The 26365-nt window shown below is 36.6% G+C and overlaps 3 protein-coding genes and 1 pseudogene across 4 annotated transcripts; 2 read left to right on the top strand and 2 right to left on the bottom strand.

Moving 5' to 3' along the window:
- Positions 1–200: 200 nt before the first annotated feature.
- Positions 201–2430, top strand: LOC107820280 (putative (S)-N-methylcoclaurine 3'-hydroxylase isozyme 2; annotated as a pseudogene).
- Positions 2431–2509: 79 nt separating this feature from the next.
- LOC107806964 (scarecrow-like protein 28) lies at positions 2510–5987 on the bottom strand. Its single transcript, XM_016631236.2, has one exon. It carries the CDS (start codon positions 4955–4957, stop codon positions 2930–2932), a length of 2028 nt encoding a protein of 675 aa, XP_016486722.2. The 5' UTR covers positions 4958–5987; the 3' UTR covers positions 2510–2929.
- Positions 5988–9853: 3866 nt separating this feature from the next.
- LOC107806966 (plant UBX domain-containing protein 8) lies at positions 9854–17377 on the bottom strand. Of its 2 annotated transcripts, none has more exons than XM_016631238.2 (11): positions 17169–17377; positions 14587–14648; positions 13847–14432; positions 13682–13765; positions 13498–13613; positions 13084–13291; positions 12768–12983; positions 12561–12692; positions 12013–12156; positions 11869–11925; positions 9854–10183 (listed from the first exon to the last, which is right to left on the bottom strand). In XM_016631238.2, exons 1-11 carry the CDS (start codon positions 17250–17252, stop codon positions 10076–10078), a joined length of 1797 nt encoding a protein of 598 aa, XP_016486724.1. In that variant the 5' UTR covers positions 17253–17377; the 3' UTR covers positions 9854–10075. The 2 variants fall into 2 exon arrangements, with proteins under 2 accessions (XP_016486724.1, XP_016486723.1); XM_016631237.2 differs by having other exon boundaries at positions 13084–13300; positions 17169–17376.
- A 1792-nt stretch (positions 17378–19169) lies between these two features.
- On the top strand, positions 19170–25433 carry LOC107806967 (uncharacterized). The gene is made up of 14 exons (XM_016631239.2): positions 19170–19428; positions 19524–19571; positions 19668–19728; positions 19848–19880; positions 21229–21353; positions 21432–21566; positions 21841–21917; positions 22067–22314; positions 23082–23138; positions 23214–23382; positions 24170–24227; positions 24299–24384; positions 24503–24559; positions 25033–25433. Exons 1-14 carry the CDS (start codon positions 19266–19268, stop codon positions 25108–25110), a joined length of 1395 nt encoding a protein of 464 aa, XP_016486725.1. The 5' UTR covers positions 19170–19265; the 3' UTR covers positions 25111–25433.
- Positions 25434–26365: the final 932 nt, after the last annotated feature.

Raw genomic sequence — 26365 nt, 5'->3', positions numbered from 1 at the left:
TTCACATACAAAGCAAAACTCCTAAAGCTTGATAACAGACTCAAGCTTTCGGTACACTAAGCTTCTGCTATACGCGTGATCCGGAGAAGGGCCGGATCATAAGGGTGTATTGTACGCTGTCTTACTCTATATTTCTGCAAGAAGATGTTTCTATGGCTCAAACCCATAACCTCCTGCTCACATGACAACAAATTTACCAGTTATGCCAAGGCTCCTTGAAGAATCCAGCTTTAGTAAAAGAAAAAACAATTTAAATCCATATTAAAAGATCACAGAGAGTAGATAGTAAGAAGCATTACTTCATTTGGAGATCATGGCTCAGTCATATGAAATTCTTTTCCTGCTTCCACTTTTCCTCTTACCTTCAATCTTTTTTCTCCTCAAACTTTGCAAATCATCAAAGATGCCACAACTTCCACCAGGACCAAAACCATGGCCAATCCTAGGAAACATTATTCATATGGGGAAAATGCCTCACATAACTCTAGCAAAATTTGCAAAAACTTATGGTCCCCTTATGTCTCTCAAACTTGGAACACAATGTTTGGTTGTTGGATCATCACCTTCTGTTGCTATAGAAATCCTTAAAACACATGATAGAATCCTATCTGGTAGACATGTTCCAAATGCTTTTCCATTCAAAAAATCAGAACTTGACAAGTCATCAATAGGTTGGACTTCTGAATGTAACAATGGATGGAGATACTTAAGAACTTTATGTAGAACTGAGCTTTTCTCAGGCAAAGTATTGGAGTCTCAAGCTTGTTCGAGGGAGAAAAAGGCGATAGAATTGGTGGAATTCTTGAGATCAAAAGAAGGTCAAGTGATCAATCTTGGAGAGTTAATTTTTGCAACTGTGTTGAACATGTTGAGTAATGTAATGATATCTCAAGATATTGTTAAGTTGGAGAAAGAAACAGAAGATGGTGGGATGAAAAGTCTAATAAGGGAAGCAATGGAAGTAGGATCTACTCCAAATATATCTGATTTTTATCCAATTTTGAGTAAACTTGATCTTCAAGGTTTGCACAGAAAATCTAAAGATTTAATGTCAAAGATTCGTTCTAAGATGTGGGAACGGATTGTTGAAGAAAGAAGGAAAAGTAAAGAGAGTGGCTTTTCTAGCCAACAAGATTTCTTGGAAACTCTTCTTGACAATGGTTTTACCAATGATGCTATACATCAACTATTTATGGTATGTTTTCTCACTTTCTATCGAAGGAGAGCTTTGGCGTAACTGTTAAAGTTGCTGCCATGTGACCAAGAGGTCACGGGTTCAACCTGACCCGTGGAAACAACCTCTTGCAGAAATGTAGGGTAAGACTGCGTACAACAGACCCTTGTGTTCTGGCCCTTCCCTGGACCAGTGCATAGCGGGAGCTTAGCGCACGGGGCTGCCTTTTCTCACTTTCTCTCAAAAGTTACTTCGTGAGATTCATTTTCTGGTCTAAACCAAGTTAGTAGCTTTTAGTAGTATATGAAAATCATAGTGATCATGTTAGTCTTTAGCACTTTCTCTTTTTGAAGTTCTTATATTCAATAAATTTGGAGTTCTCTATTGGGAAGTAGTATATAACAAGTTTCTTTTTAACCCTGTGAAGGAGTTATTCACTGCTGGTACAGACACCACTACCTCAACTATCGAGTGGGCGATGGCAGAACTGATTAAAAATGAAGAGTCAATGGAGAAACTTCAAGATGAGCTCGAGAGAGAACTCAGCGAAAGTGATTTCCCAAAAGAATCTAAACTGCTGCAGATGTCCTATATTCAAGCGTGTGTAAGGGAAACACTTAGGTTGCATCCTCCAGGTCCGTTTCTACTTCCGCATCGTGCTATCGAAACATGCCAAGTGATGAGTTACACAATTCCAAAAGATGCTCAAGTCTTGGTTAACATATGGGCTATCGGGAGAGATTCCTTCGATATGGAAAGAGCCAGAGATGTTTAGACCACAGAGGTTTCTGAGTTCCATTATGGACTTCAAAGGGAATGACTTTGAATTCTTACCATTTGGTTCAGGAAGGAGAATATGCCCAGGCCTACCTATGGCTGCAAAAAGCGTTCCTTTAGTCCTTGCTTCACTTGTTCATTTCTTTGATTGGGAACTTCCGAATGGAAAATGTTCCATCGAGCTAGACATGAACGAAAAGTTTGGAGTAACACTGCAAAAGAAAGAACCACTGCTTCTGATTCCCAAAGCTAGAAAATGATCATTGGGATAGTATCAATATTTTTTATGTGCGCTATCTCCTGCATTGTGCATAAGCTCCCGCGGTGATACAGAGGCAAGTTAGTCTACATTAAGAATAAGATCATGTGTCCAAGTGCATATATATTTCAAGTGGAAGTATTTTACAATGGAAAGTATCTTCAAGATTTTATATGCAGATATTTGCTTTGATGCTAAGCGATTTGTTGTGACAATGGCCTATTCAAAAGATACAGAGGATTCAAACATACTAAAACATAAATAAAGGCGAACGAATTCATAGTTAGACTGAAGAAATTACTAAAGCAATCACTTCATTGAAAATAATATCTGATATCTTCTTGCTACAATGAGATGAATAACAATAATGAATGATTACAACAAAGAATACATTGATGAACTTGACTGAATATAACTAAGAAAGAATACCCCTCCCTAGCTTACAAGAAGAATAAAGAATAAATACCAATATGAAATGAAAGGTACAAACAAAATGAAGCCTAGAATTTTTCCTGAGGAACTAGATTACCTGTACCTGACCACCTATGCAATTTGATCTAAAAGAATTTCTTTTCTTACTCATTTTGACAAATCTATCTGCAGTAAAGAATGAAAGAATGACTCTACCTACAAAGAATTTGGTAACCTTTTTCCTGTGTACGAAAAGAACAAAGATTGTCTGTTTAATGAACGAAGAGCTTCGACAAAAGACCAATCAATCAACTTCGCTGATAATAAGAGGATGAACTTCCAGCTGCATCAAGGGGCGACCACGCGGAGACTGTGCATAGAGGCTGGTCTAACCAACTCAATGTTAGTGCAGCGTCGTCGTTCCCCTGCTTTATGACCCTGAAGTCCTCACACGAGTACATCTTCAACAGCATTTGACTCTGAAGCAGTTCCCTTTCTGTAATCCCTGTGCATCTGAAACCCCCTTGTTCCATCAGCTTCCGCCATTTCCCAAAACATTCATGCCTTTCAGTCCTATCTCGTCCTTCACAAGCAATGATATTTCTAATATCGCGAGCAAACAACTCCTCTATCTTAATCCTGGAAGGGCTGTCTGGTGGAAGGCTGAAACCAATAGAATCAAAAACAGCAGCATAGTATCTGAGTGAGTTGACAAGTCTTGCTTCCAAGCTAGGCTCATTGTGCTCAGCTTCTTGCTCAGCCATCAGAATAATGGTGGGATTTGTGCTTCTAATCAACCCGAGAAAATCCCTCAGGATCCCACCAGAACTATCATATAGAAGCCTATGCATCTGTAATGCACAATTCACTGCAACACTTTCTCCTTCTTTCACATGTAACATCCATAGCCTCACATCTTCTAACCTGTCAACAACTGGATGGAACTCGAAAGCCAGATTCAACGCCTCAGCAAACTCGGCAAGTCTATCTCCTGTTTCAACAAGATCCTGCTTTGATTCTCCTATACCAGTAATTCTAACATGAGTGGGAGGGTTTGGCCTAGAAGCCAAACTCTGAAACAGACTAGGCCACTGCAGCCCTTGCTTAATGTCAAAATCAATAATGTGAACCCGGTCCTTCCCTTCAAAAGCTCTAAGCAGAATCTCATTTGATGTGAAATGGATGAACTTTGGAATTGGACTAACCTGATTCAACAGCCTCAATGCTGTACTGCTATCATCATCTAAACGATCAAGGTCCCGAGGGGGTATAATGTGAAAGATGTGAGGCCAAATCCTTGCAACACGCAAAGCTAAAGCCTCGGTGAAGTAAGCAGTTAGCCGGCATATTGGAGACCCTCTTGGAGAGGCAAGCTCCCCTAGCCTAGCTATCAGTTGATTAACACCAGTGACATTCCTCGAGCCAATTGCTTCAGCACAACTCACAAGTAAGCTGATCAGCTCAGCTGCATCATCCTCGCGATGGTTGTTATGCTCATTATGTGCTGCTACAACTTCACTCCTGTCATTTGGATTAGGTGGCCTCGAACCATTGCCTATTTCATGCTCCCCGGGATTCTCATTAAGCCTAAGAACCAAACCATGACTGTCCAAAGAAGCACTTGATACTGAGGCCTCCTTGGCCGGATCTTGACTTGTTGAAACATTCTTATCACCAAAATTAGTAATCTCAGTCACTACAGAATCAATCCAAGGATTGTTTGACAAAGGCGGAGGCGGTGATATCACTTCACTAGGCACATAACATACACTTTCTTCCTCTCCTGAACAAGAAAATGAGAATGGTGCTGCAGCTTGAACTGATCTCGACACGTTGTAACCTGATTGTAACCAGAAATTGCCACCACCCAATTGTCCCAAACTCAGACCATAGCCTTCTACTTCTTCTGAGCAGTCAACTGATTTCCTATTACCCTTTTTCCTCTTAGCTCCTCTACTCATACAGTTGTCATCATCAAAACATCCCTGATCAGCATACCTCTTCAAACTCCTACCCTTTTCCCAAAATTCATCTTTGCTTTCTCTCCTACCTTCTACATATGATGATGTCTGAGCAGTAGTCGGGGATGGCGGTAGACGAATGTTCTGCTTAAGAGAGCAACTACCGTTCTTGGTTTCAATAGGCTTATCAACAGAAAGGCTGCCTACTGGCCTAATAGATTGGGACCTTGGGTTGTCTTTTCTAGCAAAACTACATGGCAAATCCAATCTTTGTGTGCTCATTGAAGGGAAATTACAAGCTTGAAATTGTGCAGATGCTTCACTCCTTAATCTATGCCTAGGTGACAACAATGTAGAAGAACAACCAGCCAACATAATTCACACCCTTCCAATATTTTTTTTTCTTTCTTTTCAACTCCGACTCACCCACCCTTTTTCTTCTCTATATCTCTTTTATCTTTCTATATATATATTTTCACTATGAAATATACAATTTTTGATAACACTAAAGTTCTATAGAGGATTCAAAGAGAAACAGAACAATGTCTATATGTGAGTGTGTGAAGTTCCAAGAAAACAAAAAATAGGAATCCGATGTCAAAAAAAATCAAAACAAATGTGATATCTGTGTGTCCTATATGATGATCTTATAAATCTGTATAATAATATATTTCTATATGCAACAAAGAATGGAATCAATCAGCAACAAATACACACTTCTTTAAAGAATCAAAGAATTGGAAAGAATTCTCCTACTATCAACAATTTTAACACCTAGCCAAAAAAATCATCGGATTCCAATACATTCAAACTAGAGCAAAACTCATTCTCTAGAAATTTGATTGTTCAACGGATTGAAAGAAGCTGAACTCACACCATAAATGTAAGAGCTCTGGACACATCTTGAAATGCAGCAGAAAAATACTATTGTCCTTTTACGACTTGAGTTGGGCGTGATCAAATTTTGGCACCGTTAGTCTAACAATCCCATGCTACAATCTTGAACCAATCAACACCTTAAAAATTGAATCTTGAACCAATCAACACCTTAAAAATTGAATCTTTAACACCCCCATATCACCAAAACAAGATTGTCAAACAACCCCACAAGAAAATGAAATCCTAGTTGAAATTTAACAAAATTAACAGTACCCCAACAACCCCCCAAAAAGACCACCCCAAGATTTCTATCAAAGACCTTCAAACATGCACGAAAACAGACAAATCAACTGTCATCATCATAAAGAGAAGCTGAAGAAAAAATTAACTTCCTAAAGCCCCACTACCCAAAAAAGCTAAACCCCATATACAACTGTGTTTTTTATATATTGAGAATGAAATTTAACTCTCCTCTAGTTTTTTACTTCTCTAGGGAAAAACAAATGATGGCTTGGTAAAGATGATGTTGGGGAAAGAGGAGAGAGAACATTGGTTTTTGACCGTCTGATGAGAATCTAACGGTGGGGAAAGAAGAAGAATATGACCGTTGTAACATTTGTCAGTGGAATATGACCGTTGGAGGGAGTTGGTATTATAGGGAACAGTGTGTGTGTATCTTTGTGAAATTAGTTTTTTTCTTTTTGCTCTTTTGGAGGGTGCAGTTGAAGTCACGTCCCACGCACGTGCATGTCTCATAATACCCGTTTTTTCACTTGACCGTTGCTCTTTTTTTTTTTTCTGTATTAAGTGAAGTGAAGTTTCTAGGAGATTACAATAATTAACTGACTAATCAGGTAATTACTGTATGCATGGCAGTGGGGTAGTACTTAATTTTAGGGTAATTAATTAGATTGCTTTAATTATGGACATATCGATGAGGACAAAGAATGGCTAGTTGCAAAAAGATTCGTACTTTGTGTCGGAGTGATGTTTGTTTTATACTTTCATATTATGTGCATTTAAGTTTTTTTTTTTAAACAAATTGAGTTTAGAAAACGACTATTAGCTTGTTTGGCCAAACTTATTTTTGGTTAAAAGTGCTTTATTTTTGCCAAAAATATTTTTGGCCAAAAATTGAGGTGTTCGACCAAGCTTTTGGAAGGAAAAAAGTGCTTTTGAGGAGAAGCAGAAAAAAGTAGCTTCTCTCCAAAAGCACTTTTTTGAGAAGTACTTTTGAGAAAAATACACTTAGAAACAGTTTTTTAAATCTTGGCCAAACACTAATTGCTGCTCATAAGTAGGGGCATCCATTCAAATCGGTTTATCGATAAATCAAATCGATTATTTGTTATCGGTTTATCGATTTATCGATTTCGATTTCAAAATTTTCCTTATCGATTTTGATCTTGTCCTCTTCGGTTATCGGTTTATCGATAAACCGATAAGATATACTAAAAAGACAAAAAAAATTAATACCCTTATTCTATAATACCCTTCCCTTTACCCTAAGTTCCTAACCCTATTATTTCCTCCACCACATTTAAGGAATGATTATATTTAAAGCCCAAGGGAATGAAGTTCAAATTAATGGAAAACAGAATTAGCTGTGATGATGTATTTTTTTTTATACTGTTGGAGTGTTGGTGGCATACATTTGATCCCCTTACTTTAGTTTCGTTGCATGTGCTTGTTGACACAATTTTTATGTTATAAACGGTGTTCGTCTTATTTTAGCTTCTTTTTATCTATATTAGTTAGACGTGTTTATAGCGATATACTTTCCGTGGAATCCCGCAAATTTTCTTATTGGTGTAATCGATAACCGAATCGATAAGCCCCAAAAATCGATAAATCGAAATCGAAAAAATCGAAACCTTATTGAAATGATAACGATAAGCATATGTACAAATCGATAATTGATAAGTAATTATCGATAAAGGTCAAAATCGAATCGATAAATCGAATGCACATCCCTACTCAGAAGTGCTTTTTAAACTAATAAGCCAAACACAAACTGCTTCTCACCAAAAGTACTTTTGAAAAAAACACATCTCAAAATAAGCTGATTTTTGCAGTTTGGCCAAACGGGCTATAAATCTGGTGATAGAAGGAGATGTGATATGTAAACACGCACATAGTCAGTCACCTTTCTAGAAGAAAAAAAGGGTAGTCTGATGCACAAAGTATTCCGTATTTAACCAGAGTTCGGGAAACGGCTGCATCACCCTAAAGCAAGCATTAGTGGCTACTTCCACGCAAAGACGGATCCAACATTTCAAGAGGATGAGTGCACTATTGCGAAGAAGTGGATCTAGAATTTACATTTGACGGGTTTAACGTTAGTCTCTTACCATGAACCCATTGCACATTTGAAATTATAGGTCCAAAAGTGTATTCTTTTTTAAATTTTAGTAATTTTTACATATATATATATACTCCATGCCGAAAACAGGACCATTCAGAGTGAGATTTGAACTGTCAATTTCACTTGTAGAGGTGCACCCACTAATAATTACATCATAAGAGTCTTTGAGAATGGGTTCACGAGCATATATTTAAGTAATTTTGAAGAAATATAACATATACATGATTTAGGGCGAGAGGTATGGGTTCACGTGAACTCATATCCCTCAACTTGGATACGCCTTTACTTCCACGACTCGAATCCATAACCTATAAACTGAGATAAATTTACTGTTGCTCTAAAAAAGGTTAAAATAAATAAATACGTATGTTTTCATTTTAATAATTTCAGTTTTTAGATAACACATTATTAGAGCAAGCAAATGCCTTTGAGTTAGAGTCTTGCCACCATCAGTTAAAAATACAATTTGTCATTGCTTGGTTCAAGGAAAACAAACCATCACATAAGATAATGCTGACATACCAATAATTAAATACATTTTATAATAATTCAAACTTTTAAATAAGTTAATCTCACAATACAACAAATGCAAACCACTGAAAAATCATTTTGACATTGTCAACAACTCTTGCTGCCGTTGTAGGCAAATAAGTCTTGGTCTCATTAATTTCAGTAGAACAGGTAAATCCAAGAGTTGTGGAGCTCCTGGAGCAGAGCAATGATGATCGAGCATAGTAGCATCAGTTGATTTGGTCAAAAAACTTGTTTAGTTCATTCTGTGACTAGACACAATTATTCGAATTGATACTGTTAACTAAGACTTTTGTCGGTTTACTATTTAGGTGACAAAAATTGTTGGTTCTTCCGATGGGACTTAGGTAGAATAGCGAGGGGGTCGTTTGTTTGGAAAGAAGTTATCCTAGGATTAATTGTCCCGGGATTAGTTATTCCATTTTTTCATGGAATAAAGAAAATACTACAAACTCAGAATAATTAATCCCGAGATTAATTATACCGTAGTTTTCTGCCAACCAAACATGAAATAAACTCTTCTTAAATTTAGTCCCGAAATTAATTACTCTTTATCCTTCGTACCAAACGAGCCCCAAGAGCGCAACGTGGGGTTCAGTAGAATTATAACAGCTCGCGCTATGTAAATTAAACACATGTCACGAGTTTGAACTCTTACCGCAAACAAAGACGTGTGGAGCGAAATAGATAGAGGTGCACACCCGCTATCCACGGAATTTCTGACCGTGTGTCACTTACTCTTAGAGCTTTCTCGAGTATATAAAATAAACCTGAAAGTACTATATCGGGATGTCTTTTTCGAACCGTGCACCACTAACACGTGAAGCTTTCTCAGTTATGAAAATAACAAAACCCCCAACCTGGAAGCTACTCCATTAGGATGTCTTACCATTCTCTAGTTTCTCTTTTTAGAAATATATTGCTCGCTTTGATTTGCTCATATTTCTCTAAAGCCACTCCATGATGAGCATTAAAGGGACGTTTGGTTTGAAGACAAAGACAAGTTATGATTGAATGTTATACTGAAATTAATTATGTTAAAATTAGTGATCCTAATAGTATTTTCTTATTAATTGTTTGGTATACAATATTAATCTTAAAATTATCAATTTACTATTTTATCCTAAAATAACTTATCCTAAGATTACTATTCCACAATCCGACAGGTATAAATTATCTCCCAATATTATTTTTAATTTTGGGATAACTTATCCTAGAATTAGTAACCAAACAAAGGATTAAAGCCACACTTAATTTTTATCCCAAGATTGTTTTTATTTATCCATCAGACCAAATGACCCTTAAGTTCCGGATATGTCTCATGGCTCACATAGCAGGTCATTCCAGCGTTAACCTCAAACCTTCCCAGATTAGTATTTAAGTGCACAGAACCGAGACCGTGAACTCTTCAGTAGCTATCCTTGGTGCACCCTGAAGACCATTTGCAAGCCATATACAAACTACAATGACCCAAACAACGAAAACAGCAGCAACCATTTCACGAGCTTCGCAAGTTTTTTCAATTTTCAAGCAAACAAATATTTCCAAAGAAAAGGCACCATGAATCACTGTAATACTCCTCACCAAGGTAATCATTTGGCGTTTTCCCTACCAACCAGATAATTTAACCAAAACAACCCATCCCCCTAACACCATCTTCACCATGTATAATCTTAAGTCTTCAGAAGTGATTTTAAACTAATTACAGAATGAATAAATTATATCATCTCCAGATACAGCGCTTCTTGTTTGCTGGATAACCCCAGTTCGTCCAGAGAGAGGACACTCTCTCCATCGCTGAAAGCACGCCTAGGATAAGGTCTTACCTGCATGTAGGACATTGTATTAGCAGGTATTCAATATCTCTAGTTGTTACAAAGCAAACAAAATGTATAACTAATCTACGAAATAAGTACTAGGAAGCGAACTACCAAATCTTCTCTCTCTTCCACACCCCAAAAGCACAAACTACGTGACCATTTTTTTTAGAAGAATTAAGTGACCATTTAAAATGTATATGAACTTTCTGCAACACATTACTTCACTAGACACTGTCAAAGTGGAAGTTCCCAACCATTTTGAAACAACTCTTAGAGCAAAGAAACAACAATAATAACATAAACAACGTGATCCCACAAGTGGTGTTTGAGGAGGGTAGAGTGTACGCAGACCTTACACTCCTACCTTATATAAGGCAGAGAGGTTGTTCCCGATAGACCCACGGCTCAAAAAAAAGTATTTCAAAACAGATTTGAAAAATACAAGAGTAAAGAAGCTATGATGAAAGTAAAGAAGAAAGAAAAGTATTGATAGAAACAATATTAGTAATAAAATTGAAGAATAAGATAATAATAACATGATGATAATAATACTAGTGACAAGAGGAGTTGTTCTGATGTAAGCAACCTCTACTTCCAACCAAGAGGTTGTGAGTTCGAGTCTCCCCAAGAGCAAGGTGGGAAGTTCTTGGAGGGAAGGATGTCGGGGGTCTATTTGGAAACAACCTCTCTATCCCAGGGTAAGGGTAAGGTCTGCGTACACACTACCCTCCCCAGACCCCACTAAGTGGGATTATACTGGGTTATTGTTGTTGTTGATAATAATACTAGTAAGGAGAAGAGAGAGCAGATAAGGTGCTCAAACCTAGGGGTGTCAATATCTTTAAAAACCGACTAAACCGACCGAGCCGTATCGAACCGATTATAAGGTTTCTTTCAATAAAACCGTAGGTTTTTATATAAATTTATAACCATACCGAATAATAGGGTCGATTTTAAATTTTATAAAAATAAACCGAAAAAATACCAAACCGTACCGATAAATTTATATATGTTTCATATATTTTATATATTAAGCTTAAAACTAACAAAGCATTATATTTTTTTTTCTTTGGGCCTTTGAATTATGGAAATGGCTATAAGTGACCAAGTAATTAACACCCAAAAGTCCTAACTTTTAAATCTGTTCTGCTACTATTATTGAAACTAAATTAGTTCTAACATCTTGAGTAGCAAGCCACAAGGTATTGGATATCTTTCCTCTCTTATGATTTAGATTTCTCTTGTTGGATGCTAATCTTCTAATAAACTCTATTCTTGAGTCCCAACTTGATTAGTATCTTTCCACTCGTGTGACTTATAATTTCTCTTATTTTTGCTTAATTTATTTTATGATACCATAGAATAGTGGGATGAATCTCTATTATGGACATCTTGAGCTTTTCCAAAGTACTATGTAGCAAACATTTATCGCATTCTAACTTCTACTACCGATTGTTACATGACGTTTTAAAAGAATACCGAATTGTACCGATACCGAAGAGAACCTGAGATGATTGGGACGGTTCCGAAAAATCTAATTTTGGTCATGTAAAGTGGAAAAACCCGAAAAATAGGTATGGTACAAATTTTATAAAATAACTGGCCGAACTGAACAATTGATACCCCTACTCAAACCCTAACAAATAGAACACCACCACTTAGAATAGCTAGCTCCAAAGTTAAAGAGTTACCAATCTGTATGTGCCAGGCTTGACCGCTCTGCCAACATCAATGTAATCGAAAAGATACTGCGAAGCACACATTGATCCAGTTAAATCATCTTAAAATCATACCATAAAATCTGATGAAATCATGTCTCCCGAACACTAACATACCTGTAATCTATCAGATTTGAGAAAGCGCCGCCCTCTGCGGCTGCCATCTGGCATACGTACAACAAGATTCACAGCATTCTCGTTATCTGCTGTTGGCTCCTGAGGAAGTGAAGCTTCTTTTGCTGCTAATTGTCTCTCCATTTCCTGAATAATAACTGAGTCTGAGATTCTAAAGCCAGCAGAATATCTATACTTAACCAACTACAAAGATAAGAAGAATTCCTTTGATCTTCAATTTATATAGAATCAAAGAAAAGGTAAAATGAAAATTTTTGTCACCTAAAGGATCCAATCACATTTGTGCGCCCATGCACAGACAACATACAACACAGACAAACAAAAAGAGAGACTGGGAGCATATTACCCAAGTAACTAAAATGATAATATTTTTCAAGAAGAATACTGATATAAAGTAGATAGAGAAAAGAAGATTGAATGACAAAATCTGTACTACCATTAAAGTTCATGGGGGAAAAAGTGCTCGAGTTTCTGTTTTCCCATTGTTATCTCCCTTTTTAGGCAGAAAATTAGTACTTTATAGTTTATACCTTTTCCTCCTCTGCTTTCCTTTGTGATTCCTCCTCTTCCTGCCTCTTTTCTTCAAGAGCAGCTTCAGCTTCTTCCTTGGCCTTCAATTCCTTTTCTCTATCAGCTTGCAATGCAGCGTGATATTCATCATCCTAAGTACAAAGATTAGAACTGGAATGAGTGAAAACTAGCCAATTTAATTGCAGCTAAGGGCTTAAAATGCTAACCTGTTGTTCCCGAAGTAAACGCTGGGCCACAAGAGAGGGTGATGGGGGACGAGGCATGCGCCATTGATAAGGACCCATGGGTCCCTCAACACCATTCTGCATAAGCTGATGAGGTACATTAGGCAAACGATATCCACTACCCTCAGGTATTCCACCAAATAATGCAGCCTCAAGCATGACAGCTTCATCGTGTTCCAGGGATGAGATGCCGCCCCACTTCAAAGAAAACAAACGAAAGTATAACATAATCGTAGTCCAAAGCCAAAGGAGTATATATGTTACACAACATCCACCACTAAAACAGGGGGAAAAATACCTCATCAGAAGGGAAGTCAGCCCCGTTTCTCGGGGAGTGGTTAAGATTATCATGCTGTCGAGGACTTGATAATGGGCTAACAACATGCTCTTCGATATCTTGGGCTGTTTCAGAACCTGAAGATATGGGTTTTCTTCTGCGCCAAACCAGTGGTTCCTCTTCCAAATCTTCAGCTTCATCTGGGACGGATGAACTCCCCACCTCTGATCTAAATTGCCTGAAGAGACTAGTTAGATGATCCAAAATGCAGAAACATGCTCTCTGTACTCTCACAAGTACATAACATGCAGGGTAGGTGTAGGTTGAAGCAGGGATGCCCCACATGCAAGTGAGAAACTGGTAAGCCATGTGTAAAAGAAGATAAAGAGAGAAATTTTATGATCATAAATGAAGATTCCAGAAAATAATCAGTACCTTCCATTTGAGGTTATAGATTTTCCACGCTCATCCTCCTCAGCTGGCTTGTAACCTTCTGGTTCTGATATAGCTTTGCTTCCTAGTTCATGAATCGCTTTCTCCTGCTTAGCAGTCTAAATTTCATCCATGTTAGCATGAGAAATATCAGAGAAGAAGAAAGTATAGCATCAGTAAGATGAACCTTCAAAGACAAAGATACTGCATGTGCAAGTTGAGCATCCTCTAGATGAGACTGCCTTGGTTGAGGCGTTGGATCACTTAGATCCTGTGGCATGACAAGGTAACATCAACGTTGAAAGCGAAAGAAGCTAAAAGGATGTCACAACTAGCAATATCTATTACATACATTATTGACATCAAGTTGTTGGTTTGACATTTCAGCATCACGTTTGGAAGCTTCAATCGCAGCACGAACCATTTCCTCCTCAATATCATTGGTATAGTCAGGCAAGACATCGTCACCAGGAGCACTTGGTCTTGAAAACACTGCTGTAGAGTCGCCATTAAAGATAACGTCATTTGTTCTATCACGATGCCTGGCAGCATGTGTTGACAGAGGACTTGGAACTACTTCGTCATCATCGTCATCAACTATGATAGTCCCACGTGTTTCTGGGCCATGGGTCTGCTCAGTGTCTGTAACATCCTCGATAATAGGAGCATTTCTGGAATGACCAGATTGTCCATCCCCGTCCTTCACCTCAATAGGGATCTCTCTTACTTGTCTTGGATGTGAAACAAATGGAGCACGGCTTGTAAGATCGGTGTCAAACACACTTCTAGTGAAATTAGGATCAAGAAGGGAGAAAGGATTTGGACTTCTAGAAGAGGAAAGAAGTGAAAAGGGAGGTCTGCGAAATTCCTCTGTAATTGGATCATCTATTTCCATAGCATCCTCATCTGGAGCAGCAGCAAGAGGTGCTGCATGTACTCTGCATAATCAGAAAGAACGAATTCGTAACTGACAGTATGCAAGATCATTTTAGATGCTAACTCAAAAATAAATAAATAAAATAACCCGCAAACAAAAAAGCCCAATGTAAGAGATGGTGATTACTGACAAGACAAAGGACATGCAGTACTAACCTGTTGCTGTCCCCCTGATTGAAATGTGCATTCACAGCTTCATTCAGATCCCCACCATGCTCCTATCAACACAGCATGTAAGACTATAAAGCCATGCTCATTCAAAGAGCAAAAGAATCGATTTATGGAGCTCCCATATCAACTGTTATGGTTCAAAGCATGCATCAAGTGAAAATGGCTGAACATTTGCAAAAAAAGTTCTAGAGATGAAAATGACACTAAAGTGCATCACCAACCTTACATCAATCAAGACTTGACAGAAGAAAAGCACTCGACCCAAAACTGCTTTGTTACAAAAAAAATTCACGCTTGCATTTAAGCTTCCACTACAAGAGATGCTCTAGGCTTTCAGGTGGTGGGGAGTGATTAAGCAAAAGATGGGTCAATTTCCTGCCAGGAATCTTGTACCATGAGGGTATTGGAAGGATAATATGGTACTTTAGTATTTCATTATTAATTATGGGAGAAATGAAAATTCTGACCATCCTCATCAACTTCCTTGCAGTAGATTCTGGATCTATCAAGTAATGGCCAAGGGAGGCAGAAACCAAGAGCCTCTCAGAGCATTAAATTCATTTATTCAAGTAAACTTTTCAAAATATACAGAAGACAAAAAGACAAGATGGCGTTGTTTAAATTCCCCTGAAATTCTATTTTTTCTTGACTCTAATTTGATACTTCAAATGTATGTTTTGAGCGGATCACTCTCCATTTCTCTCCCTCTCAGACCAGTAAAACAGGACTAAAAAGGAACCTACAGTGGAGCGCTCATACATACACAGACATGTCTTTTTATTAGGAGAGTGGGGCCAAAATAGGCAGACATGATTTTATGGAAAATCACCTATTTATTATCTATTTATACTAGTAAGATCTTCTTTTCAAAATCAAGGTTTTCAGATTTCCACGGATACTTTCCAGATGATGAATATCAGAATGCTTATTGTAACACGTGAACCCACCAAATTCATAAGCAGTCCACAAATAGAGATGTATTAGCTAGTGTTCAGATGAAGTGTGTTCTGCATCTGCCTGCATGGACATTTCCCCCTAGCCATCATGTGGGTCTTGTGTAAAGGGAGAAATAGGAGAGCCTTTGATGAAGCAGAAAATGATTTTGTACATTTGAGGAATACCCTCTTACTCTTAGTTTCTTGTACACCCATGAGGTTCCGGCTTGTACAGAAGACTGGGTGACATTTGTAAACAACCATACAATTGTGTAAGTTCTCTAGTTTTTAATATATGGGAGTTTTCTCCATTTATTTACCTTAGAATAACATCCGGTTGCACAAAACTGTATAACACTACAGACATAGCTCCAATTTAAAAACTACAAACCAGCAAAATTGAACACAACCCAACAAAGACCTATTCTCCAGAGCCTGGAAAATAAACTACAATAGACCAGTCAGAAACCAAGTTTTCCTCATTACACTTGCAACAAACCTCACAATCGGCACACATCCGTGGATAACGACTTCGTCAAGTTCATATCCAATTGATCCAACTAAACATCCCTTAGTAAAAATCACTCCCTGCGTGACAATTTGTTTGGCACCTTTAACTTGTTGAGAGTCAATTTAACAAACATTTAGAGCTTAATTGGAGTTGATTTACTAAGTTTCTTATAATTAGAATTTAGATATTCTTAAATTAAAAAAATATAATTCTCCACATATCGAAAAGGTGAAAGAATACAATTTAAAATATAGATCGACTTAGTTTTCATCTTGGTGAAACCAAAAGTGTCGAACTTTTTGAGATGGCGGAAGAGGATGATTATAGAGAGCAAACCTAAATTCTAAGTAATTAAACACTACATGAGCTAAACGGAACTTAAAAGAGAAAAAGAAGAAAATTATTTTCCATTATTCTTAATACATTTTTTAAATTAAAACTTAGATATTCAAAAACTACGCAAAATTACTACAAGTTTTTTTTTTCTTTTGATAACCGAGAACATCACGAGGGCCAACAGTGCAAGGTTGGAAACTCGTGGATAATGAACAAGTTCCTCTACCCTTCTCCAATTAAATACTAGGATCTTGTCTATGACAAGGTTCGAACCTGTGATGTATGTCTAACCATATATCACGCGCTAGGTTCTTACCACTAGACCAAAGCCCTGAGGCAAAACTCGTCATTTTCAATACTATAAGCTAGTATTCTCCTCGCACTAAATGGTGAAAAGATACATTTCAAAATACCAATCAAAATTCACTTAGTTTGAATCAAAGAAAGCAAAATTGTTAACATTTTCGAACAGATGAACTAGCTGATCACTTTTATTTTTGATTGGTTGAACTAGCTGATTATATTTAAGCTAACAAAAATTAATTCTAAGCATTAAAATACTACCACTGAGTGAAAATCAGGAACTCAAAACAATCGCAGTAATCAGCAATTAAATTCCAAAAAAAAAAAAAATCTTAACTTGCTAATCAAACAAAATTAAACAACTCGGTAAACAAACCATAAACATCAGATGATTACAGCAGTAAAAAAGTCAGAAGCTGAAACCAAGCCGAAACCCTTACGGTAACAATCGCAGTGAATCAGAAGTAAAAAAATAAATTCACCTCGAGTTTTTGAATAGCGGTGGTTTCAGAAACACCAGTAATGTTCATGAATGTATCGATTGCTTCCTGATTAGGTCTCGCCATTTTCTAGAAAATTCCTCCAAATTTTGCAGAATAAACAGAGATCTTTATGAAAACAACTGTTTTTTGTGAAAGGAAACGTGAGAGAGTGAAATAGATATATACTAGATAGATATTTGGGGGAAACTGGAAGAGCAGAAAGGAGTATATTAAAGAGGGCTTGAGTAGAAATTAGGGTGGAGTTTAAGGGGTTTTTCGGCAAATAAGGTGAAATTGCTTGCTCTTCTATAATGTTCCAACTTCCACGCCTTTGCCCGATAAAAAGAGTATCTTGACACATAACTGATAAAGTTGTTGGTATATTAATGATTCGAACTATAAAAATAGTCTTTGGTAAAAATGCAGGGTAAAATTACATAAAAATATAGAATAGACCTTGTGGTCTGACCCTTCTTCGAATCCCGCACGTTACAGGAGCCGGGCTACCCTTTATTTTTAATAAGAAGTTTCGAAATTTAGAAATAAAAAAAATTTATATAAAGTATTCTTTTTTCTTTAACGAGTCTTATATAGCTCAAATCAGATTAAATTCGGATTAATTAAGAATTGAATGCAAGTACGAATCTTTTTTCTTTTGTTAAAACAAAGTATGTAAGGCCTTGACTGTAAATTTTGGATATCTTGGGGCAAAAGTCGTTTGAGGGGCTTAATGTGTGATTTGTCATAAATGTGGGGCCAAAAAGGCAAAAAGCTCAAAATGATGAAATAGAATAACTTTGCTCCCAACTAAAGGGATCCATTTTTCATACTATGTGTTACCCGTATACCACTATTCATTTGTACAGTTGATACATATTTCGATAATGTGCAATTGTGCATATATATTACTTTAGAGAATATGTTAGGTAAGCTTCAATTTTATAACTTGACATTCTGTGGGCAGAACTCAGCACGATAACTTGAATGGGTTATGTTTCCAGTGGTAATTTACTACTAATATCGTTAAATTGTGTAAGTCATAACATTTTCAATATAATATACTAACTTTTAATACCTATAGGTATATCTCATTTTTCTGTAATAAAACGAGATGAGGAACTAACAACCATCTTTCTTGTAAATAATATTTCTTTAAATTTATTTATGGAGAAGTATCCAAATATTTTCCTCCGTGAATCAATTTAAGCATAAAATGAAATTTCACATGCTTTGGCAAAATTATAATTCTAATTTCACTTCGTACGATATCCCGCTATGAGTCGTTCATAATGGAAAAAAATATATCGTAGGTGTTTGTTCAGGAAAAACGTATGAGATTTTTCTTCAACTTTTTGGAAAATCAAGCACCAATAGAGACGAGTGTTTCAATCATATTTTGATGTTTTATTTAGAAATTTTTTTTAAGGGGCAAGTGCACGGATAGTCATTCTTAGGGATGCTATTTAAGAAATAATCAGTACTTATTGTGTCCTGAAATTTTAAACTAAGAATCTTAACCTCAGACCTCTCCTGAAAAACTGAAATTTAGGATACACTGGCTAATTTCTAAATAGCAGTCCTTTAAAGTGGCTACCTGGTGCCATTTCTACTACTTCTCTATTAAATCCAAACACTTTATACATTTGAAGTTTCAATTGGGCATAATGCATTTGCATTAGGCCCAATGTAGCACCCAACCCAATATATTTTGAGCTTTTTCAATTTTAGCCCGCATCAGAAACTATTTATATTTGATAGCCGAAAAAGAATATAAAATTTATATAATTTTTATATATAACATACATAATATATATATATATATATATATATATATATATATATATATATATATATATATATATATATAGGCTATTATTTTGAGAGGGACTATACATTGTCAATTTCCCACTTTTTTTCAATCTTGTATCGGCCCAATAAGTAACCAAGAGCTAGGCCCAATTAAGTAACCAAGCCCATCTAAGTACGACATCGTTCCGTTTGAGGCATTTCTCCGAATTCGATCGCTGCGATTCTGCTACCACAGTCCACAGCCATTGGAGCTGGATCTGGAAGCTCTCCGGTGCAGCAGCAGCAACAATGAAAGAGGAGAAGCAGCAGAATATTCCAACGAAGAAGCCACGCTTTTGGAGATGGACAGTAGCATCAATAATCTTCAGATTAGTTCTCATTTACTTCCCCCAAAACCTTAACTTAGCTACTCGTCCTGAAGTTTCCACTCCCGTCACCAGTCTCCGCCGCTGTAAATTTTCCTCTACTATTTACCAATTCTCAATTTACACGTACAAAACATCAATGTATCATTATTTTCATTGACCTCTTTTTTTTTGGGGGCAGTGGCTGAAGGTTACTGGTTAACACAGTCGTCGATGTCGCCGTATGCTGGTTCGTTTCATTTACCTTCTCTATCTATAAATACTTTGTTTAACATTTTTTTGAGTGTTTAATTTGATTATGCTTTGATTTTGAATGTTCTGGAAGGTTCTATGTATCATGGATCTCCGCTCTTACTCTCGGTTCTCGGTCCGCTTACAATGAAAAAGTAAAAATTTTAGCTTCAATTAAGCATTTGTTCGCATTTCCGCACTCTGTTATAAGTTGATTTTTTTTTCTTTTACTATCACTATAACGTATTTTATTTCTTTTTAATGTCATTTGTAGAATTGAAGGACAGCCTTTTCATCTTCTATGCAGGTATTGTCTCTTTCTTGCTTTCCACGAAAACATACTCTTTTGACTTGTACATATCAGTGCGGATATTAAAGTTAGGATTTAGTTATATACACTTACTATGTAAAGATTTATTTGCACAATCAGTGAATTTTAACTAGTGATAGCTGGTCACTTACCATTTGTACCAAATTACCAATTAATATTTATCACCATATTTATCTATAATCACTTAATAAGTGACCTGATTGTGTAATAATTAAGGCTTGCATTCGTTCAGTGATAACTTTATACATCATTGGAAATAACCTTTGCGGGAACTTCTTACTAACTCCTATACGGCAAATAAGGGTTGGTTAATGTAGAACTTTCAACGGCTGCGTTTGTATTAAAGATCATACGGCGATTATCCTCTGAATGGGTTCGTAAATGGTTCACTAAGGAACTTCAGTAAATGGCATTCTTTTCTTAATTCTTGATTCCATATTCATTGTCCTTAGCTGTCATTATATCAGTTGAACATAGTGACACGTATAAGAAGCGCGTGGAGATGGATAAGTAATGAGCATTAACTATTCTACTGTATTATTAACAGGAAGAAAAAAACAATATGCTGTAAACACCTAGCCTCTTTCTAGAAGATCGAAATAAGAGTAATGGTTCTGAGTAGATTTATACACCTTTACTTTCAAGAAGGTTGGTCGGTTCACTTCCATGAAGCTTTTGGGAGTTGTGTGTAAAGTATAACAAATACTTGTTTGTGATGGTTCTTGCTTTTTCCTCAAAACTGTTTAAAGCACAAAAATTGGGTTACTGCATTATCTGCTTCCATCATCAATTCATCATCACTTTATAGCTCTTAGTTTTTTCTTTCTTTACCAACATTTTTTCTTTTAAAATAAAGACTTAGCTCCAGAGTATAAATGTGAGTTCTGGGCTCCAATGGACCTTCGTTGTAGTATGAAAATGAAAAAGTGTTTAAAAGTAGTATGGCTATCATAAAATAAGTTTCTTGGAGCGTACATAGAACTTTTTCCTTTAGAGAAATTAGCCCCAGTATTTGGACCAACCAAAACAGAGAGGACCCTTAACCTGAGACAATAACCTGAGAAAAAAGGAGTATCATGTAGCTTGAAATGAGTTACCAGTGTGTAACATGTTTCCACTTTTGCCTCCTTCAACGCTGAATCTCCATCTTTCCTGTAGTCTCCTTAAATATCTTGTCATGTTAATCTTTCTGAGACTATAAAATTTGCAGATAGAAATGATCTCATGTTGAGTTTATTTGTTACTTCCTCATGCAGCATCATTTCTAAGTAGCTCTTTCAAAATTATGAAATCGCATGGACATTCAACCCATTTTTGGATATAGTTTGGTTTCTGTGATTGCAGATTTCATCTGTGCCATGCTAATCCGAGCAACTGGCCTTAAACTTCGCATGGCATATTGTGAGAGATTAAAATTGCTGGGTTTGGGGAAGCTCTTTGAAGTTTCTGGTAATTATTCAGCTTTAATGCCGGAATTTGTTTGCTTCACTAGTTAATGATGCAATAACCACCATTCTTTTGTTTCAGAGATTCTACCATCTGAGGACATTGCTGCTCTTGTGTACTTGTGGAATCCTTTCACCATAGTCACATGTGTGGGTTTCAATACAACCCCTGTGGAAAATCTTTTTATTATCTTGTCACTTTATGGAGCCTGCATCCGTAAGAAGTCAATAAACCTTTCCATATGTTAGTGAATATTTTCTTTACTTCTTTTTATATATAGTTTCCTCACCTCTCCTTTTACCCGTTTTCTTATTTGCTTTTATGGAAGTTGGAAACTAGGCATATTTACTCCTTCCTTCTTGGTTCTCTTGTAAAAACATACTCTATTATATTCATCTGATGTAATGAATATAGGGTGCTTATACAGAGGCATTGTCCATAAAGGGTAATACAATAACAAGACTGATTAATTTGCTTGTTGTATACACAGGAGTAGCCCCATTGGCAGCTTTTGGTTGGGTTATAGCATCTCATTTGTCTCTCTATCCGGCAATTCTCATTATACCTGTAAGTCCCAAATGTCATAAAGGGCTGAAAATATTGCATGAGTTTAAATGGAAAGAGCAGAATTACCTATTTAAGTGGGTCATTTTTAGCTTGTGTAACATCAATGTCTATGAACTCTTCTAATTTCTATTTTGTTCTTCTCGTTCCAGGTAATCTTACTGTTAGGTAATGGTCCAGATGCAACCCCAAGGAAATTGTTCCTAATGTGTAAGAAAGATGAAGATGATAGCTCAAGTAAAGGCCGGGTGGAACAAAATGGCCTGAAAGAACTTAAAAGTTTCTCATGGAAACCAGTTGTACTCTTCTTTGTCTGGGCTTTTATTTGGACCTTATATGCATTGGTTTTGTGTGGCATCTTTATGAGAAACTATGGCGGCCTTTCAGAAATGTTTAAAAGGTACTAGTTACTTACTTTTGCTTGTCATTGCCTAGAGAACTTTCATTTATGAATATTCGGTTGAGCAGGGTTTAAATGGAGCGACATTGATAGGAAGGATCCATGTAGCCGGTCCCAATTAGCTAAGGATTGAGGCGTAGTTGTTGTAATCCTTGCTGTTGTCATTTCCTTAATTTGAACTCCTTACTGTTGATAGGAAAAATTCCACAGCCTTTTTGTTTTAATTTTTTTTACTTATCATAGAAAAACTCAGACATTTTATTTTTATAGCTGTTGAATGCCAACTCTGGAACATTTAACTATAGATTAAGTTTTATTGCCCCAGTCCTTCAGGATCTTTATCGTAGCTCGTAAATGGTACTCTTGTGGTGTGAGTAAAGCAGCAGCTATTCTATTGTGTTTCTTCATATCATGCCTGCCATTGCGCCCATCATTGCTCTTATTTATCACCTTTCTTGCTATCAAGTTTCAACATTTGGAGCTTTTCCTTATGCTGTATCGTCCAATCAATTCGATGTCATTGATTGATCTCATTGTTGGACACTGCTGCATTTGGCCAAACATATAGGTCTTTGTTTAAGCTAAGTAGATTTGGTAAAGAATATTGTGACGGTGTAAGTATCTGCAGAATTATCTATTTCTTTGTAGTGCTATCATTTCATGTTTGTAAGCAAATAATCATGTACATTATTGGCAAAAACTTGGTTAAGTTTATTTGCTTCTGTATTGAAACCTGTTGATAACTCTATATCATTATTGACTTGCAGGACCTACGGCTTTATTCTTACTGTCAAAGATTTGTCTCCAAACATTGGTGTCTTATGGTAAGTGACTACGAAATTGCTTTCTCCATGGATTATCTCTTCTTTCTGTAACCTCTTTGTGCATCTTGGCTGCAGGTACTTCTTTGCAGAGGTCTTTGAATTTTTCAGAAATTTCTTTCTGATTGTTTTCCATGTGAACATCCTTTTCATGATACTGCCACTAGCCATAAGGCTAAAACACCGACCGTGTTTCTTGGCTTTTGTTTACATGGCAATCTGTTCAATGCTTAAACCCTATCCTTCAGTGAGTACTCTCTGTCCTGTGTGAATCTCTGACGCTTAAATCCTACCCATTAGGGCAATCTCTTTATCCTGAATATCAGTTAACTCATGAATATTAAATTTTTTCTAAATTTGATGTTTGAAGATTGAGCACTTCAGCCTTTTATATTTTGAGCTAATAGTGGATTTGTGAAATCATGACCTCTGCAGTATAACCGGAATCATGTGTTTGTGATTTTTTTTTGTATGTTTTTTTTTTTTTTGGGGGTGGGGGGAGGGGGTTATCATTGTACAGAGCCTATGCAGTCCCCTTTCTAAGAGGATGTGTGAGACTGTGTTAGTTGAGAGTTTTTCAATTTCTCCATTGTGATTAGGATTCTGGATTTATCATCTAGTACTCTTCTCTATTTGTGAAGCCTTTCCACTTTTGGTTCAGTCATGATGCTGTTGTACATGTATCTTTCTATGTTAGGCTGATCCTGAAATTATGTTTCTGGGATTTAGTCTTTTTTTTTTCCACTCTGGGATTTACCTCATATTTACAAAGCATATTGTTTCAGGGGTTTACCTCATATGTACGAAGCATAAACTGCTTTTACAAATGCTTTGCATGATTGGTTTATTACCAGATGCCATCTCTGGTAGCTGTGCTCGAATTTCTTAAAAGTTATAATGGTTGCTTCAGTTTTACTAGTGCTAGCATTCATTATGTGAAGAGTAAATTTGTTCAGCATTTTTATTGCTTGCATCTGTTGCAATACATTATGATCATTTCTTGGCTTCCACTTAACTTGGTTAAAATTCATCAGGTTGGGGACTCAGCTCTGTACTTGGCTTTGTTAGTGCTGTTTTTCAATGAGTTAGCAGGTAGTAAGCATACCCTTTTCTCTTGATTATGGTCCTAATTGGATCATATCTGACCATTATACACAATGCAGAAATGCAGTTTTCATTCTTTCTCTTTTGTGGGTATGTTGGAGTTTCGCTTCTTAGTCCTGTGATGCACAACTTGTGGATATGGAGGGTATGTATCTGCTCCATTTCTATGCTTATGCATTGTTGCTCTCAGTGTACTATAAACAATAAGGCAATTCCAGATGTCATCATTAGGTAGTTATGCAAATATCTTACTACCTATGCAGGGAACTGGCAATGCCAACTTTTACTTTGCAACAGGAATGGCTTATGCTTGCTTCCAGGTTCGCTTTTGTACCTTTCCTGGTATATTATTGCATTAACATGTGAAACATGTCATGTATTAAAGAGAGTTCCCGGTCAAATTAATTGCTACCTGGTTTCTTGTTGTCTTGTACTCTTGTTGAAGTCTGCAGTAATTGATCAAACCTGTTGGTCTTATTTTGTGTTCTCTGTCTTGGAATACCATGCTAAGCTGCTAATGATATTTTTGTAGAGTGACATGGCTTCTTCAGAGAAAACAAGGTTTTGTAATCATGGTTTTATTAGCAAAATGAACTAGTAAAATCACCGTCTTTCTATCAGTAGAACACCATTCTTGCCTTTATCTTTTCTTAACTCGTGAATAGGGTTTGAATCTCTATTTTTTAAGTTGATAAATTGACTAGTCTCTTCTGAGGTTGACTGAACGGGGCTTAAGACGCTGCTCCTCATCCATATTTATTTATTTTAATGTTGTATATTCTTACCTGTGCAGATTGTATTGGTTGTTGAGAGTGTGAGTGCTATGTTGAACCATGACAGAAAGATCAGAAAGTTGGTTGCAGCTACATAAACTTGAGATTCTACACTAAATAGGAGTGCATCCCGATCACACGTGACCATTTTGGGGCTAGACAGATCCATATTATTGCCGGTTGCAGTTTCTTTAGATCAACTCCTTTGCAACTGAACTGGATCTGAGTTTCTGCTGATGGCCCATAGGTGGCCATTTAATGAGTGTCATACTATTTACTGGTACACGGGAAAATTCATACCACAGAATGGAGTCTGGTTATTACGCGCAAGTTGTATACTAATGTAATCTCTCTCACAGAGCAAGTATAATTTACAATGTTATTGGTTATATTCTCATCAATCGAGGCATGGTTTTGATAACGAGCTTGGTAATGGCCTTGCTTATTGCCTAGGCCAATTCCCAGCTGACATATCGTCATGTTAAAGGACGACACCAACATAGTCAGTGTAATCTCACATAGTGGGGAGGGTAGTGTGTACGTGGACCTTACCCCTACCTTGTGAAAATAGAGACTGTTTTTAATAGACTCTGTGCTTAGGAAAGCATAATTATCATGATAAAGGAGAAAGATTAAAATAAGAAAGCAGTTCATGAAAAAGAGAAATTGTAAGCAAGAAATGTCAGATGCTCTATGCTATTACTGGTCTCCCAGAGTCCTTCAATGATTCTAATTGAAGCTTAAACTCTTATTAATCCTTCTAGTTTCTTTTGTCTACAGTTCTTTTATTAAAAATACATTTTAGGACATGCTAAATAAAACACAAATCAGATGCCACGCTGAAGCTGTTGGTTTTTCTTTTTCTCCCCTCAATATAGTTGACAACGATTCGAATTATACCTATTGCCTTATCCAAGTTAAAATACTCAATTCATAATTGGGCATTTCTGTTCTATCAGCCGACTCACCTGTAATTTTTCGAAGGCCAATAGGGCATTTTCCTTTTTCTTTTTGGTGTTAATTTTTGAAAGGTCACAAAAATTGTAGGAGGGGCGGGGAACCAATAACTGTGCTTAGTTAATAGCTTTGTCCCTTTTAATGACATCAACACTGAATAATCAACATTGAATGAAAACGTATTATATAAAGAAAATACATATGAAATAGGTATGTCAGGGCATGTGACATACAATGAAAAATTGCAAAAGAAGAAAGGAGTGTAGCGCAATAAAATCGAATGTTCCTTTCGGCTTGATCAATATTTTTCGCTTGTAGTTTTAACAACATGACAGGAACAAAGTTGGGAAAATGGCACTGTATAGCCGCTCTAAAAATAATAGTTGAAAAATGAAT

The sequence above is a fragment of the Nicotiana tabacum genome, chromosome 1 (assembly GCF_000715075.1).
Source record: "Nicotiana tabacum cultivar K326 chromosome 1, ASM71507v2, whole genome shotgun sequence".
Classification (NCBI taxonomy): domain Eukaryota; kingdom Viridiplantae; phylum Streptophyta; class Magnoliopsida; order Solanales; family Solanaceae; genus Nicotiana; species Nicotiana tabacum.
The sequence above is the reverse complement of the archived record's forward strand: the minus strand, read 5'-3'. Positions and strand labels throughout refer to the sequence as shown.

Excerpts from the sequence above, each read along its gene's own strand:
- LOC107806966 (XM_016631237.2), bottom strand. The coding sequence starts at position 17,252 with ATGGCGAGACCTAATCAGGAAGCAATCGATACATTCATGAACATTACT. Across the intron at positions 14,649-17,168 it reads CCGCTATTCAAAAACTCGAG|GAGCATGGTGGGGATCTGAA; the intron begins GTGAATTTATTT and ends CTGTGTTGATAG. Across the intron at positions 10,184-11,868 it reads AGCCTGGCACATACAGATTG|GTAAGACCTTATCCTAGGCG; the intron begins GTAACTCTTTAA and ends TCCTACATGCAG.
- LOC107806967 (XM_016631239.2), top strand. The coding sequence starts at position 19,266 with ATGAAAGAGGAGAAGCAGCAGAATATTCCAACGAAGAAGCCACGCTTT. Across the intron at positions 22,315-23,081 it reads CTTTCAGAAATGTTTAAAAG|GACCTACGGCTTTATTCTTA; the intron begins GTACTAGTTACT and ends ATTGACTTGCAG. Across the intron at positions 23,383-24,169 it reads TGCTTAAACCCTATCCTTCA|GTTGGGGACTCAGCTCTGTA; the intron begins GTGAGTACTCTC and ends AAAATTCATCAG.
- LOC107806964 (XM_016631236.2), bottom strand. The coding sequence starts at position 4,957 with ATGTTGGCTGGTTGTTCTTCTACATTGTTGTCACCTAGGCATAGATTA.